Source organism: Henckelia pumila, chromosome 2 (genome assembly GCF_033568475.1).
Source record: "Henckelia pumila isolate YLH828 chromosome 2, ASM3356847v2, whole genome shotgun sequence".
NCBI lineage: Eukaryota > Viridiplantae > Streptophyta > Magnoliopsida > Lamiales > Gesneriaceae > Henckelia > Henckelia pumila.
The window spans coordinates 112,134,007-112,151,588 of NC_133121.1; the positions used below are offsets into that span (position 1 = coordinate 112,134,007).

At 30.8% G+C, this 17,582-nt stretch overlaps 1 protein-coding gene across 2 annotated transcripts; it reads left to right on the plus strand.

Annotated features, from left to right (window-relative positions):
- Positions 1 to 1,716: 1,716 nt before the first annotated feature.
- LOC140884445 (uncharacterized) lies at positions 1,717 to 9,803 on the plus strand. Of its 2 annotated transcripts, none has more exons than XM_073291215.1 (7): positions 1,717 to 1,894; positions 3,776 to 4,033; positions 4,141 to 4,323; positions 4,407 to 4,488; positions 7,299 to 7,406; positions 9,195 to 9,353; positions 9,487 to 9,803. In XM_073291215.1, the coding sequence occupies exons 2-7, from the start codon at positions 3,776 to 3,778 to the stop codon at positions 9,663 to 9,665; spliced, it is 969 nt and encodes a 322-aa protein (XP_073147316.1). In that variant the 5' UTR covers positions 1,717 to 1,894; the 3' UTR covers positions 9,666 to 9,803. The 2 variants fall into 2 exon arrangements, with proteins under 2 accessions (XP_073147316.1, XP_073147315.1); XM_073291214.1 differs by having other exon boundaries at positions 1,719 to 1,894; positions 9,466 to 9,803.
- Positions 9,804 to 17,582: the final 7,779 nt, after the last annotated feature.

Here is a 17,582-nt window from a genome sequence, read left to right on the forward strand (position 1 = left end):
TATCCGAATTCTTCATTTTCAATTGAAAATTTTCTTCTCCTCTCCCGTAATGGCTCTATTTTAAGGGCTTCGAAATTTTTTTTTTTAAGAGTTGGAGTAGAGAATAATAAATTTTTATATATAACGGACAGTGTCCGTAGTAGTGACCAGACGACAAAGCCCTGGTAAGGTTTCCGTAGTGGTGGGCAGGCGGCGGAGCATTGGCGAGGAGTCCAGGGGTCGTAGCTAGGCTATGCCCAGGCTCTGGGGCATGCGACATCAGCGGGCTGATGACGGACGAAGGTATGACTTTGATTTCCTATAGTAAATAGGGAGTAGACTATAGTTTAATTAAGGTTTTAGAGCCTAATAGGAGTAGGGGTGGCAAAAATTCCCGAAATCCCGACCCTTCCCGAATCTCATCCCATTCCCGTCCCGAAAAAATCCCAACCCGAATTTTTTTCGACCCGAACTTTCGGGATTTTTTCCATCTCGATTAATATCGGGAGCGGGAGCGGGATCGGGAATAAAATCTTATCCCGACGGGATTCCCGACCCGAAATAATATAATAATATATTTTATTAATAATTTTATTAATATAATAAGCTAAATATTATTAGGTTTCAACTCATATAACACTTAATTGTGGACTTAATTCACATAATTTTTATTGTTGGAACAATCACATTGTAAAATCACAAAATGACATTTTATTTTTGTGTATTTTTTTAAAATTAAATTAATAATTTAATTAATTCATAGTTATAATTATCTAATTAGAACAAATATATAGAACAAGACTCAAGAGATTAATTTGACAATATATTTAACAAAATTTATTTAGTAATTGTATCCGAAAATTTTATTAATAATTATCTGATACATTTTTTCTCTTAACAAACCTTTGAAACATTATCCGGAATATTTTAATATTATATGTTTTAAGTTGAATATTTATTTTTATTTATAAATATAAGTATCTAAATAATATATTTAATAAAATTATAACAAATTTTTTAATTTTTTGAACGAAATCTTGAACATGAAAAAAATTCGGGATTTTCTCCCCTACCCGACGGGATCTCGAATATTCGGGATACCAAATAGCGAGTCCCAAAATGTTTCGGGTATGGGATCAGGAGAAAAAAAAATTTCCAATTCTTTTCGGGACGAGAGTTTAGTAGAGGTTTTACGGGACGGGTCCCGACCCTATTCCACCCTTAAAGTAGGAGATGTTGGCATGCTAGGTAATTCATGATTATTTTATGTGTTGTAGTGCTGCATGATAGACAGTAGACTTGGATTTAGAGGGGGTGCTTTTAAGATCTGCCGTAGTAAAGTACAAAAATATTATTTCAGATTGAGTATGTATGTATTATGTTTTATTTTTGACTTTAGAGAATTTTAAATAATTTACCCATGCGATTTTATATAAAAAATAGCCCCGTTCCAAAAAAGGCAAACACTTGTATGCAACCGTTGCACGGGTCATATTCGTGTGACGGGTCTCTTATATGGGTTATCCATTAAAAAGTATTACATTTTATGTCAAAAGTATTACTTATTATTATAAATATGGATAAGGTTGACCCGTCTCACGAATGAGACCGTTGCACAGAAGTGTTACTCTCCAAAAAAATACTGGTCGGTCTAAATTTATTTTTTAATTGTAATTTTCTTTAAGTAAATTACAAATATCGATGCGATGCGATGCCGAAGTTTTTAAAATATTTGATCACCCCGAGGCCCACCGAAGCGTAGCTGTAAGAAAAGGGTTGCCGTAAGAAAGGAAAAAAAAAATAAAAATCTCTCTCAATCTTCCTCGTTCTCTTCTCTTGCCATAGCTTTCGAACACTCAAGTAATCGAAGAAAACCAAATGCAACTGGCGAGAAATCGATGCTCAACCAACGAAGGTATTGTTCTTTCTTCCTTTTTTAACAAACTTAGTATTGATCTGTTCAATGGTGTATGTCATACCCTGATACATATTGTGACAGAATTTTGCAGCGGACATGATCGGTCATACTTGTCATGTGATAACAATGTAATACTACTTTGAGAATTATTTTCTCTCTCATCTGCAACTAGAGCTTAAATGAGTTTTTAAAATTTTAATTTGTCTTATGATTAATGAATTTATTCAATAAACAATCACGAAAACCTTGACCCAAATGTACGTTCTAGAAAGGAATTTTTTCATAGTTTATATTAATGAGAATGGTTCATTGGTTATGATTTTGTTTGGGAAAAAACAGGGAATGATTTTGGAATTATTATAGGTTATAGTTGAAATATTAGTGGCATCAGCAAGATTTTCATGGAATTTTTTAGCCAAATCTTTTTAGATTCGAAGAAAAAACAAGTTGGTAGGTTTTAAACCTTTTACTTTCTCCCCAACGAACCTCTATACCAGCTCCTTAATTTCTTGAAAAGATAGGCAATTGAAGAACGATTGGTTAGTTCGATTTCATAGATCGTAAGTGCTTTTCCATTCTCTTCGATTTTGTGATTTTCGTGTTTATACGTGTGTGTGGAGATGGTTTGCTTTAAGCATTCGAGTTGATTGTGCCTCTGGCTTATTAAATAATTAAAGGAATTATCTTGAAACTTGAGCTACGTTCGGAGATCGTGTGAGTGTTACACTGGAAACTATAATGTATTCGAGTTCTTATATTAGATTAATTTTCAGAATTTCTTGTTAAAGAAATGAGTTTTTTTTTTTCTTGCCTATGAATCAAGTGCTTTACATGCAGAGGTTAGCGGTTTACTGAATTCGGTGCTATCACCTTCATGCAATTCTAGCTAATTTTTTAAAAATAAAAATCGGTTATTTCGGTTATAACTGATTTTTTATCGGTTTGGTTTGGTCGATTTTGTTATAAAAACTTCAGTGGGTTCGTTGTTAGAAAACTTGATCGGTCGGTTTGGTTTTCTTATATTTCGGTTCGGTCGGTCGGTTTTAACCGATTGCACACCCCTAGATTCAGTATGACTTATCTTTGTCTAACTGAAACTCCTATTATGCTTGCTTACAACAATTTTAACCAGTTTAGTCACTATCAATTTTTAGTAATCTTGCCACAAAATCTTAAGCACAAAGTGATCCTTAATGACCAGATTACAATATTGAAAAGTGTGTTGAAAAACTTCATTTAGTTTGTCTCTTGAAAATTTGAATATTTGAACTTGTGCGAGGATGCCAGAGAGCTAACCAAACTTTCAATCAGTTTGTCTCTTGAAAATTTGAATATTTGAACTTGTGCGAGGATGCCAGAGAGCTAACCAAACTGATTATATCTTATATTTATAGATCCATGATTTAACGGTCAATAAAATAAGATTATATCCGTTTCAAATATAGTAGTCATTAATCTTGTCTTCTTCCACGTCATTGTCCTTTCTGATAATCGTACACTGAAGGTAGTGCTCGCGGATTTTCAGTGACTGTTGGTACGGAAAACTATATCCAAAATTCCAGCTGTAGCTCAGAGTAAACTGATTTGATTTAGAGCATGTTGGTTTGTGATAAAGATTGATCTTATTCTTTTTCGGTTCCATAGTCTTGGTCATTCAGTTTAGTAGTCTCGGTCATTCAGTTCGGTAGACTTTAATATTCAGTTTGGCTTATTCAACTTTTGTCTCAGCATATTCTTAGTTTGTTAAATCACCAAACTTAATTGATCCAACACCCGCAGCTGTATGTTTTATTCCACTTAACTCGAGAGTTAAGTGTGAGTTGGGAACGTTCTTGTGTTGTGATATTAATCTAATATCTGCTAAGTTTAACTCTGCAGATGAAGGTTGTGGATTTTAAAAGAGCAGGTGGTCCGGATGTTCTTCGAATAAAAGAGCTTCAGCTTCCAAACTACCCTCTTTGTAGTTATCAAATAATGATACAAGTGGCAGCGGTTGGGCTAAACGTTTTTGACACTTGGATCCGACAGGGTATTCCTCTTTATCGGGGTGGTTCCAGTTCGTATCTTGGTTATGAATGTTCTGGGAAAGTTGTTGCTGTTGGCTCAGACGTAGTCGAATTTAAAGAGGGCGATGAGGTGAAAACTAATTTATTAATGATCGAGTAGTTTATGGGTTTTTTGGTTCTTATATTCAAGTGATTAGGTTTATCATAACAACGCATTTTGTTTTCCGTTTATACAAGGTTTGTACGTTTCTAGAATCTGGGGGTGCATATGCAGAGTTCGTAATGGTTTCCATATCTGTTGTTCTGCGGATTCCTTCCAAAGTTTCCCTTGTTGAAGCAGCAGCGTTGCCCAAGGCGTCACAGTTAACATATTTTGCTCTTTCAATGTTGACGAATGTCAAACTTGGGGACACAGTCATGGTATTGCCACATTTTTAAAACAAATTTTGATAATTTATGCAATATCAAAACTTTAAAAGTGCTAATTTTGAGAGCGATTGCAGATACATGAGACTGCCGATGGAATTGACATTATTGCTATTCAATATGTTAAGCATATAGGTTGTGAAGTATTTGCGGTGGCAGGTAATACTGGTTAATATTTTCTGTTTGATTTAATTTACCCTCTGCTAATATAATTGCAATTAAACAATTCATGGGCATATGCATTTGATTCTTTCAATGTGCTTAAAGGAGAAATTTGGTTATTCGAGTCATCTATGATTAGGGAAATAATATGATGATATGGTGTATCATTTCAACTTATGTATGGATCCACCGAACTACTGTGCTAATGCTAGTAATATCACAAGATTGTTTTTTTCTTCAAGGCCATACCGGTTAAGTATGATAACCGGCAGTGATTACAAGTTACAACTCTTATCTGAAAATGATGGAATCTGGAATAGATGAAGTTACTGTTTTACTTTTACATTCAGAACATTACATTATCTTCTCAGAAAGTTAAGGAGATTAATGACATCTATCTCTATAACTACTCGAGTTGACCTACTACATGCATTCATGTAATGTATAGAATGAGACTGATTTCTAATTTGCTATGTGTCATATTGTCTTTCTAAGACACAGTTGATCTGTCCCAATTTTTTTGGCTTGGCCTTGGAAATCCTTGTAGACCTCAAATCTCAACCATAGAGACTTCTTCGTTAAATTCCTTTTGATGAAAAATGAATTTCTGATTGTGCAAATTGTTTGTGCTAGTGTTGATTACATAATGGATCTTCTCATACTAAACATGATGGCCGAAATGCTCGAAATGCTTTTCCATATTTTGCTCTTTTCAGCATCTTGTTTCACTGGAACTCAGAATAGGTCATTGCATATTTTTCTCTTTTTAATAATCCGAAGCATGTTCTCAGCGACATGTTTGTTGGGAAGAAATGCTTTTACTAGTTTGCTGACCGACTGATTCCAAGTGAGAGGATCATATCCCATGTTTTATCACGATCCATCGCACAACAAAAACGTGTTCCAATGCTCATGAACTTTACAATCATTGTAGGAGCAAAAGAAGTTGAAACTTTAACTTGTAACCTATGTGCGGTGTCAAAACATTGTATGAACTGAACCATCTTTGTGATCCAACTTATAATTCCGGATGCCAAATCAGTTTTCCTAGTTTTCTTGGTAATTCCAGTGCAGGTCATTTTTAAAGTTCATACAAAATGAGTACAATTTTTTCCGCGAAGTGTAGAATTTAAGTTTCTGTGGCATATCATTCTCTACTAGTTTGCCAAACCTTGCCTCATTTTTTACTACACATTCAATATTACGATATCTTGGACAAAAAGAACAAGCTGCCACTATCCCAAATGTTATATACATATAAATATACACAGTTATGCGTTTGTTTTTATCAATAATAATATGGTCGACGTGCAGTTTGCTGTTTAATTGTATGGCTGAAATTTTGTTAATTTTGTACTGATTTTTAGCTACAGATTAAATCTTTGTGATATGTCATCCAAATCTTTCTTTGCGTAGTATTATTAGAGTTTGAGTTTGATAAGTATTGTGACTCTTCTTCAATAACTATATGTAAAGTAAATGCAAATTATGCATCCTCATTACAATTAATTGCTAACATGTCACCTAAATATTTTTTAAATCCATAAATATTTTGATTATGCACATTACCAACACCGTTATTATATTTAAAATTTAAAATTAAAACGAGCACTAAAGTATTACTTTAACTACCTAATTACCCTGCCAAGTACAAAAACTAAACTCTTTGCTGCCAATTTAACACAAATATTGGGCATTGTATCTTCTGCTCAAGTCATGGCAATATTAGCTTTCTAGTTTATCATACAAATTACACAATTACACAAAAGTGCTGACAATGAATATAAAAACAAACTGAAAACTAAATACTTTGATATTTTGTGTTTCTCTCTCTTATACTGTTATAAAGTATTCATAGAACTACGTATATACAGATCAGTAATCACAGCATGTGCGAGAGTGAGAAAGAAATTTGAAAATATCAGGTTTTGAAAATAAGAAATTTTGATATTGAATGTGTGAATCAATAATCACTTTGTACATTATTTTAATATCTAGTTATAATCAATTACTAACTGACTGCTTACCTGGATTGATGGTTTCGATTTGAAGGTGGGAATTGATGTTAGTATTCGTTGGAGGCATGAATCCTAAATGACTATTTTACTGATTTCCATTTTGCTAATTAATGAGTGAAGAAATGGAGTCAACAACCTAGAAAAAAGTAGGCTGCTAGGATTTCGAAGCCCATAAGTATAAGAATATAACTAGATTCTTGAAATTGCAATGACCATAATTAATCTTTGATTTCTTCAAATTCAGTGTCAGATTTCATTTATCCCATGTCAATCCTTTGGATCTGGTGAAAATAGCCCAAGATTTGCACCAGTTGAACTGTCATGTTTTCTTAACATGGCGATAATGATAAACAAAATATTTTTGCCCATGCTATGTCAGATTGGTGGTTTTGAATATTAAATTAGTAACAGGATTGACCGGACAGTGTTTTGGATGATGTTATTATGATAATCTGTGTTTGAGATATTGGAGAACTTTCGATGGTTTAGTTTTCACTGGCAAATATACAGATTTTCTGCCCAATGGAATGTTTCAGTTGTGAATTGGATGTGGCCCCACAAGATTTGGGTGAGAACATTTTGAGGCATCATATGTAATGGGCCATGGGACATAAGAGAGTGATCTGAGTTTGGTAATCAATGTGGCCAAAAACATTGTTCTTGCGCAATGAGATTTAAAAGAATACATTTTTTTGAAAGTGTTGGTGACTTCCTCAGCACCACGTACATACCCCATAGTATTTTGTGAAATAGTCGAACAAAATATGTAATTAGACGGACCTTTTGTAGGAACGGAAGAAAAGCTGCGATATTGCAAAATGCTAGGAGCAGACGTCTGCATCAACTACAAAAAAGAAGACTTCTGCAAGCGTGTGAAAGCTGAAACAGGAGAAAAAGGTACGTGCAGAATGATTGTGCGTTTTACTTTTCACATCTGTGTATAATTGGACTTCTGCAAGCGGCTGAAGGCTGTTGGATCATTGACAGTTAAAGTCCTTTGTGATTAGCAAGCACACTAAGTCAAATTGTAATAAACCAGTTTTAGAATCCGGGTCGTTCCAACAGAGATCGATATTTAATTACTAGAATACTTATTATTAAACTTAATCTAGACAAATCAGTTAACATGGGTGAATGGAAGTATCAAACGGATTTCGAATTTAACTAAAATACTAACAAAATTTAACAAAGAAGCTTGGATGGTGGCAATTGATTGAGGAATAAATCTAATTCAAACAAAATGACCAAGCACACAACGGTACAAAACTCTACGTTTAAACTGAATATCTTATTAAATGTCTTGCGTCGTCAAATAATAGATCTATTTTTTTAACAGTCTAAATATTTATATTTGAATTTAATTAACTATTTAGATTTATGGAATCTCAATTTTCACCTAAAACTGCACACCGAAATCGAATATTATTTTTAGTCAGTTTAATCATATGTTGATTGATATTGTGAATTTAAACTTCAATCTCTAGCCTCTCGGTTTGAGATCAAACAACTAATATGTAAACAATTGACCAAATATTCACATGCAAGGATAAACATATATCAAATAAGTAGATGCAAGAAATAAATAAATTCATTGAGCCAAAACCAAAAATCAAACATAGTCCTGTCTTGGTCCTATCACCTTAGTCGATAAAAGACTACTCCATAAATTCAAAACAAAGATATAAATCAATGTTTAAATCCATTAAAATAGTAATTGAGAAGAAGAAGATTGAAAGATCTAAGCATGAATTGAGTGAATCTCGTTAAAGTATTCTTTCTCTTGCAGTGAATTTCGTTGAAGTGTTCTTCCTCTTGCCCTACCCGCCAACGTTGTACTCCCGTTCTCTTCTCGTTCTTGGGCTTTTATATTTATATTCCCCTAAAAAAACTCTTAAAATATATCTCAACATAGAGTCCTAATATGTTTGAAATGAGGAATAAAATCAAGTTTCGATAGGTAAGGGTTCAAAATTTTGATATTTTCTACTTTTGCGCATGTGCTGAGTGACCCATGCTCGGGGGCACGAGCACGTGGGTCCGAGCCTGGGTGACGCAGAAGTTTTCTCTTGCATTTTCTTATGACCCACGTCCGGAGGCACCTGAGCGTGGGTCCTAGCGTGGGTGCTCCAATATTTTTTTCATGCAATTTCTTCAATCTAACGTCCATGTAAGTTTACGTATCTCCTTGAACTTTTTGCTCAACTTTGACAATTCTTCCTCCGATTATTTTGGCACTTTTCACGGGCTTTGCTCATGTGGCATCTAATTGTTGACTTTTCGTCGTTTTCACTATCCTTTTGAGCTTTAATCATCAGTACAAGACAAGCAAGAATTTTCATTAATAACTACAAAACTACGATGCATAAATGCCAAATAAGCACAAAAATAACACAATTTGAAGTGCAAAACAGCAATACTTTTTGTGCTTATCAGTCACCAATGCCTTCGTTATCTCGTGAGGCCATTAATTTGATTTAAGTTGAGTTGCTCAATCATCCTTTTTCAGGGGTGGACTATTCCGTGTGCACCATCGTTGAGATATTATATATATGTACAATGTAATGTATGTATCAATAAGTGGGAAATTTTTTACATCTGTAGGGATTGTATTTTACCTACTTCAGTGCTTGATTTTCGTTAGCTGAGGAAACCATTAATTTGAGTTACTCAATCATCTTTTTTCAGGGATGGACATTATACTAGATGTTAGTGGAATAGAAAATTTGCAAAAGAACATGGGTTGTCTAGCTAGAGGTGGGTCTCTCGTCATTTCAGGATTCAAGATTGGGAGTCAGGTGGATCTTGACATTTTCTCGCTCATGAAGAAGGATATTAGTATCATAGGTAGATTATTCCTTATCTTAGTTTATGATTTCTTTTAGATCTATTTCTTTTCTTGTTGATTTTAATAGTATTTTTCATGTTCCATTTGATTAATGATGTTTAATGGTAATAGGGGTGGATTTGTGGACTCTAGATTGTGTAGGAATGAGGCGTCTTTGGTCTAATGTTGCAGCAAAAATTTGGCCACTGATTGAAGCTGGGCATATAAAGCCAATAATTGGTAAAATTTTCACCTTCAACGAAGCCGCGGAGGGACATAGAGCCTTGGAGGAGGGTAGTATTCCTGGAAAATTATTGTTAGTTCCAGAATAAACTACATTACGTGATTTGTCAATAATCTAGACTAATAAGCCAATTAAGTGTTCTCGTTGTTTCAAATATGCATCAAGTACTAATAGTTATCAAGATTATATGTCAAGTGTTTCAAAATCTCTATGATTGTTATGTTTTAGAAGCTAGTGTGTTTTTTGTGTGTGTTAATTTACTATTATTGTAGTAACTTGAGTTTCATTTTACATGTTAAAAGATGACACTAAGGCTACGTTTGGTTGGTATGATAGGATTATTGAATGATTAGTACATAAATGATAAAAAGAATGATTGAGATTGAAAAGTAATAATAGTGATAAATTAGTATTGTGTTTGTTATGATTTTTGACAATGAGATAAATTTAAAACCTTTTATTTTTGGACAAAACTACCCCTGGAAGTATCTTAATATTATTTATTTTTTGAGCTTTTTTTAATGGAATTTTACTACCCAAATTCATCAAGTTCAACTGCTCCCTCTTCAACGAGATAAATCTGAGAAATCCCAAAAATTTTCATGCCCTCAAGTTGTTTGAGTTTCGTAAATTCTTGTTCAATTTTGTTTTCGTTTTGATTTTGTGAAGATCGAAATCATTTTCTCAACCAAAATCAGAAACCAAACACCATCACAAAAATAAAATTTGTAAACAAGAATTCGATGTTGATTTAATGAGAAATGAAACGTTCATTTGTCTGCCAAGTTTATGATGTTTTTGTAAGTTTTTTTTTAATAGATGCTTTTGCAATTTGAAAACCCTAACGTGCACGGATGCTTTCTTCATCATTTAGATGGGGGAGAGAGAGGTTGGGCATGGCATTTTTTTTGGATGTTGAAAAAGGGTAGAATTGAAAATAATTTGTGACTAAGAAAGTGATTGTTAATACATGGGGTGGAGGTGGGTTTACTTTCCATACATTAATATGGCTTTATCCTTTCGAGAATGGATTGAGTAAGATAATTAAAAATCCAACCAAACATTAGTTAAACCAGTCAAACCAACCTCAATCCAAACTAATCATTTGTACCAAACGAGCCCTAAATTTTAGAAGTGTCAAAACATGATTAAAGAGTCGTTATTTGGGAAAAATGAGTGGAAAATCATCCTCGAAACGTACGAAAGTGGTAGGGGGTCCTAGGGGCCAGAACAGTTCGGAAGGAGAGGACCAGTTCGGAAGGAGCAGAAGTCATTTGGACCTTCTGAACCAGTTCAGATCTTCCGAACTGTTCAGGCAACGTGTGTCATGGTAGGTTGGACTTTCGAACTCTAGGTGTCAAAATGCTTTTTACAAGTGGAATTCATGACCATGCTCAGATCGAAACTTTCGAACTCAGATCGGAACTTTCGATCTCTGGCCTATACATAGGCGTCCGAACCTCATTTTTAGATGCTAAGTTGAGAAATATTTCGAATATTAGTCCATATTTTGAGTGTTTCAACTTTCAAGCCATATTCTTTGAGTGTTGGACACTAGCGAGATGCTTTGGGGCTTGTAGATGAAGGTCCGATCTATGTTATATAATTAAAATAGAGCATGAACTTTAGACCGAAGGGATATATTTAAAAAAAAAATGCTTACCCTACATATTTCTTAAGCATAATCTTTTAAGGAAAAATGTATTTTTCCCATGGGTGGTTTTTATTTTTTTTTTTCATATAAGTTAAATTTTGGATTCTATCTTATAAGTTGTAAGATAGTTGATTGATTGATTGATTTATTTATTTATTTCCTTTTTGTTACTTGAAATCACTAAATACTCAAAATATTTCTTATTTCATCCCGATATTATCTGTGACTAATGTGAAAAAAAATAAAACTTATATCACACATTAAATAATTTACCTAAACAAAAAAAGAAATTTGCAATTTGGGTATGTTAATTTTGTTATTTTGTGAATTTGCTCATTCATATTTTCAAATTACAGTTTTAATTGTTTTGATTTTGGCTATTTTATTCAATTTTCGTTGAAAAGTTGAGTTGGCACTGTAACGTCAGTTCCCCATCAGCGCTAAATTCGAAAAAATGATTAAAATTACCAAAAAAAATATTGCGAACTAAAACTGAAATCTTACGATATAAAAGACCGAATTCACGAAGTTACAAACTTAACGTATCAAAAATGCAATTTTTCTCTCTAATTTTGATATTTTGAGGGTTATTTTGCTTTATTTTACACATTTTTTTCCTAGATGAATTTAATGCGTGTAAACGAAATTTTATTCCCAACAAATGTGTTATGCAGCGAACCACTGGTTTCAACCATATTTTATAAAAACTAGAAGTTATTGAATAAAAAACAAATTTTAACACGTCACATAACTAAAAGCTAAAATAAACTAACTTACAAGACTAAAATTGTAAATTTTTTGTTTTTGAGTTTATTTCCCTTATGTTTACTTTTGAAAACTTAACAATTAACCTAGGCTGATTAATCCGATAAAAAATTAATGATTTAAATATTATAGCACTAATTTATAATCAATAAATAGTTGCAAAATGTTTTATGATAACTATAAAATTACATATTGACATGAAAAAAGCAAAAACTACTTAAGATCAGTGTTCTAAAAAACTTGATTAAACCTCGTTTAATCTCGTTTAAGCTTGAAACTTCTTCAAAACGTCTCGTTTCGGCTAAAAACGGTAAAAAAAACTCGTTTCGGCTAAAAACGATAAAAAACGGTCAAACACATGTTGATCATGTTAAATGTCATTAAATACGCTTAAGTGCAATTTTTTAAAATACCAAAATTGATTAATAAAACGAAAAAAGAACATGAAGTAATAATAGCAATGTAAAAAAATGTACAATTTTGGATAGTTAAGTGTAGCAATGATGAGTATATGCAGTACATATTGAAGAATATTAATACTAATATTTTAAAGTATTCTAGTTAAATTGAGTTTATATTTAATGACAATTGATATAAAATGAATGATATAATAAATTGAATTAGACTTTGGCAAAAAATCAATGCATTCTATTTAAATTTATTATATTTAGGCATTATTTACTCCATTAATTTGTGTTATATATTAAAAATTTTATTTTAAGCTCGTATTAATAGCACATACGCTTGGTTGCTTTCACGCTTCGATGCGCTTTCGCACTTTTTAAAACATATTATTAATTGATAATGAGCTTATTTTTATTATATTATTTTTTACATATATAAGAAACTATTAATTAAAATAATTTTAATATTTTTATGTTTTTAAGAACTTGAAATTTATTCGTTTAATATTAAATTTATGGTAATTTTATCATTTTATTTATTATTTGAATTAATATAATTAAAATTTTAATAAAAGTTGAAAACGTTTTTTTGCGTTTAAACTCGTAGTAATCTCGTTTAAACTTGAAAAACTTGAAACTTGAAACTTGACCTTCACGTTTCGACGCGTTTCGCGTTTTTTAGAACCTTGCTTAAGATATAATACTTCAAGTGAGTTGATTTTGAAAAAATTTTGAAAGCTGTAAAAAGTATTATGTTTGCATAAATAATATATAAAATTTTCTTCTTAAATATATATTCTACAATATACACATAAGAAAAAAATATGATGTTTAAAGTTAAGACAAGAAAAAAATTTACGCTTGAACCACTCAAAAATACTTCATTTATGATAAAGAAGGGAATAAACTTTAAAATCCAACAAATTTTATTTTTATTTTTTAAATGAAACAAAAATTATTTATAAATTCTTCCAGTGAATCACTTGAAAACCCACATTATTATGTGTTGTGTTGCACTATTGTCTGTCATATGATGCATGATTATATTGCTCAAGATTTGTATGCGACATTGGCATATCATATTGACCATGTTATCCTTTTGAGATAGCCTATTGTTTGAGGGTCGTTCAGACTTAGTATTTTCCTTGTACGATCGGTTAACATGAGACACTCGCTGGACCGAAAGGGCAGTGTGTGTGGGTTACACAAGACGGTGATAATCCAATTTTGGGTTCAGTATGTGAGGTGCCTAATGGATTCGGAGCTACCAGAGCATTCATATTTTATGTTGCATTCATATTTTATGGTGCATGCATCATATAGACATGTGTACTCATATTTTTGTACTGAGCGTCAGTTTTCACGTCTGTATTATTAATTATTATCATAAACGTCCCATTCGACGGGACAGTTGTAGGTTATTCAAGAATTGGACCTGTGAGTAGTTGGTGCCAGAGCTTGGATGCTGGGGTTGCCAGTGGATTTTAGTTTAATTCGATTGAGTTCATGTATATTAATTTACTTGGGTTTACAGTCCCTGTTGTATTTTGATGGATTAGTATTTATTTAAGTTTTCGCAATTCAATGTTATTATGTTTTCTATTAAGTTAATTGCATATTTAAGTTTTTGATTGGTGCATAATTTGGGTTGAGTCACTATAATTATTCATTTTAGTTTCCATTTAGAAAAAGATTAAATATATTTCAAGAGAATCAATATGCAAGCGACCGTAACATCGTAATTTTTTTTAACATTTATATTATATTTTCGTAAAGTTTTTATCCAGAAATCAACAATTTAATGACCGTGATGTACAATCTATCGTGAATTGTTGTAGAATACTTGGGCACAATTTTGGAGAATAACAAATTAAAAGTTAAATTTTATAAGTGAGGAAATATTAAAATTGTGTTTGAATTGAAGAATTTAAAATTTCTTCTATGAACAAAATAAGTGAATTTAAAATTTAGGGGAAAATCCCGGTTCAGTCCTAAATGTTTGGACACATTTTCGGTTCAGTCCTAAATGTTTCAATATTCCCGGTTTGGTCCCAAATGCTTTCCAAAAATTCCCGGTTCAGTCCTAAATGCTTTTATGTTTCGGTTTGGTCCCAAATATTTTTAAAAAATTTCCAGTTCAGTCCTAAATGTTTTACGTTCTAGATTTCGTCCTAAATATTTTCCAAAAGTTCTCGATTTGGTCCTTCCATCTACAAACAAAGCGTAATAAAAAAAACTTACAAACAAAAGACAAAGTTAAATAAAATAGAAGCTAATAATAATAATAATAATAATAATAATAATAATAATAATAATAATAATAATAATAATAATAATAATAATAATAATAATAATAATAATAATAATAATAATAATAAATGAACAAAAATTTCTTTCAAATGAAAATATAATTTATATTATACAAAATAAAATTATAGAATAAAAAAATAATTGAACCGTGCAATCTTATAGTTAAAAACATTATCAGTCACAAAAAAAATAAACAAATGTTTTAGCAAATAACTAGTATTACTTATTTCACAAAATATTTGAAAATTTCAACAAATATTTCAAGAGAAGAATATTTATTCTTAACAATTGAGAAAATATAATGAATTATTTGACCACCGTTGAAGTAGTGATATGAAATTAAGTTTTATTTAATAGTAAATTTTTCCCAAATACTAATTTTTTAAATTATAAAAAGAGTTTTAAAAAGATATATATCTTTTTCCAACCTCCAATTTTTTTTTTAAATGTGCAACCATCATGAAGAGAATATAACAAAATTAATAAAAATGTGAAATAACATCATTAAATTTTAATTCCTCAAGTTTTGTTTATTTTATTTAAGTTTTTATTTTTTAGAATCATGAATTTAATATATTTATTTTGAACATTGTGTAAAATTGATTTAAATTTGGATAAAAACTCTAATAAATTTTTTATTTTATTTACAGCTTGTTTAATGTTAAATATATAATAAATAATATAAAACTCAATCATAAATTATATAACACTATGCGGTGTTAGTTTTAACACACAAGTAGATGGAATGATCAAACCGAAAACTTTTGAGAAATATTTGGCATGAAATCGGCAATGTAAAAATATTTAGGACTGAACCGAGAATTGTTACGAAACATTTAGGACCAAACCGGGAACGTATAAACATTTAGGACTGAATCGGGAACTTTTGAGAAACATTTAGGACCAAACCGGGAACGTCCAAACATTTAGGACTAAATCGGGAATGTGTCCAAACATTTAGGACTGAACCGGGATGTTGCCCTAAAATTTATTATATTTCAAGTTAAACAATTTCAATAATAATTAATAAATATAATTTTAAATAAAATTATTTTAAAATAATGATACATAAAAATAGACAAATATTATATTTGACTCGATTTTTGAAAAAATATTATCTTTTTATGTTAAGTAATGTTTTCTTGTTAAAAAAAAAGTAATGTTTTCTTAATTGGACCGATAATCTAACCGATATACCCTTAAAAAAATGGTTCAATCGGTCAGACTGATTTAACATGATGACCGGATTGGAATATTGTTATATTGTTTAAAATAATATAATAATTAATATATTTTAAATTTTAACAAAATTATATATATATACATATATATATATATATATATATATATATATATATGTGTGTGAGTTTTGATCACATGAGCAACAAGAGCTAACGTGACATTCACTTATTGAATGTACAAGGTGTCACGTCAGCTGTTGTTCACATAATTACCCATGATGATTGCTCATATGATCAAAACTTACTGGGGATATGGATGCGTTTTACAGGCAAGACAACCCCAAGATTTTGTATAAAACTGTTGCTAATTTAGCCACGGATTCCTGTATTACAGGCTTACAGCCCCCAAGATTTTGTATAAAATCGTCGCTAATTTAGCCACGGATTTTCAAAACCCGTGGCTAACTCTAGCGATAGTGGATTTAGCCACGGCTTTGGCCGGCATTAAAATTGAAAAATCCTTGTAATTAATCTTGGTGAAATCAAGAAAACCTGATGATGAGCATGATTGGTACATAAAAATGAAATTAAATGGGAATAAAATCAACTTAGAATGTAATAAGGATGAGAATGAAATGGTAGTTATATTTCATTATAATGATTGGTACCGAAAAGAATGATAAAAGAATGAAATTAAATTATTTTTAATAATCAAATATTTTATAACTAAAAATAAAAAAATAATAGCTACTCAAATGTGTTATTATTATTATATAAAATAATAATTATTGATGATCTATTAATTACTATAAAATTATTGTTATTTAGTTTAGCTAATCTACACTTATATATTAATAATAAGAATTTAACAATAATAATAATTATTATATATATATATATATGTATGCAAGCATGCATACGTATAAAATATATTAGAACGAATTAGAATAAAGATTATATAATTATAAAATAATGTTTTTCTTTTAATGATTTAGCCCAAAACCCAAGGTATGCTGCCAGATTAATGATACTAATCCAACTTAAGCGGTGTTACAGTGGTGGAAAATGGAAACATTTAACTAATGATTATTAGTTCGATTTTACTTATCAATAAAAATCTTTTGGCCGTAATCATATATCAGCACATTATCATATTTTGAATTATTATGTTTAAATTTGAAAAACTCCTTGTTGAAATGCTGATTAATTTCTTGGACTTCGATGTCCATACCAAAAATAAAAAATAACATTTTTTGTGTTACATTTTGCACGTTTTTTTATTTTGTTTTTTTTAATTAAATAACTTTTTAAACGAAACCGTTGGACAAATTTATAGTCTAAGTTGACTTATTTGCATTTTTCCAAGTTTAGTTTTTCCACCGTATAACGGATTTGCGATAATAAAAAAAAACAATGGTATATTTGATCTTTCGTCAACATTTCAATAAAAAAAATTAATATTAATTAAAAAAAGTAAAGACCTAGAATTGATCGATAACATCATCAAAAATGAAAAATAGACAAGTTACCATGTGATTAAATGTATAAATCGTGAAAAGTGGAGAAAAATTAGAAATATGAGTGTCTGAAAATAAAAGCGAAAAACTAAAAATTTAATATATATTTGATAAATAAGTAATACTCCTAGTATATGAAAATCAATTTTGAAAAATCACAATTACCATGTGATT

Excerpts from the sequence above, each read along its gene's own strand:
- LOC140884445 (XM_073291214.1), top strand. The coding sequence starts at position 3,776 with ATGAAGGTTGTGGATTTTAAAAGAGCAGGTGGTCCGGATGTTCTTCGA. Across the intron at positions 4,489-7,298 it reads TGAAGTATTTGCGGTGGCAG|GAACGGAAGAAAAGCTGCGA; the intron begins GTAATACTGGTT and ends GACCTTTTGTAG. Across the intron at positions 9,354-9,465 it reads GAAGGATATTAGTATCATAG|GGGTGGATTTGTGGACTCTA; the intron begins GTAGATTATTCC and ends TAATGGTAATAG.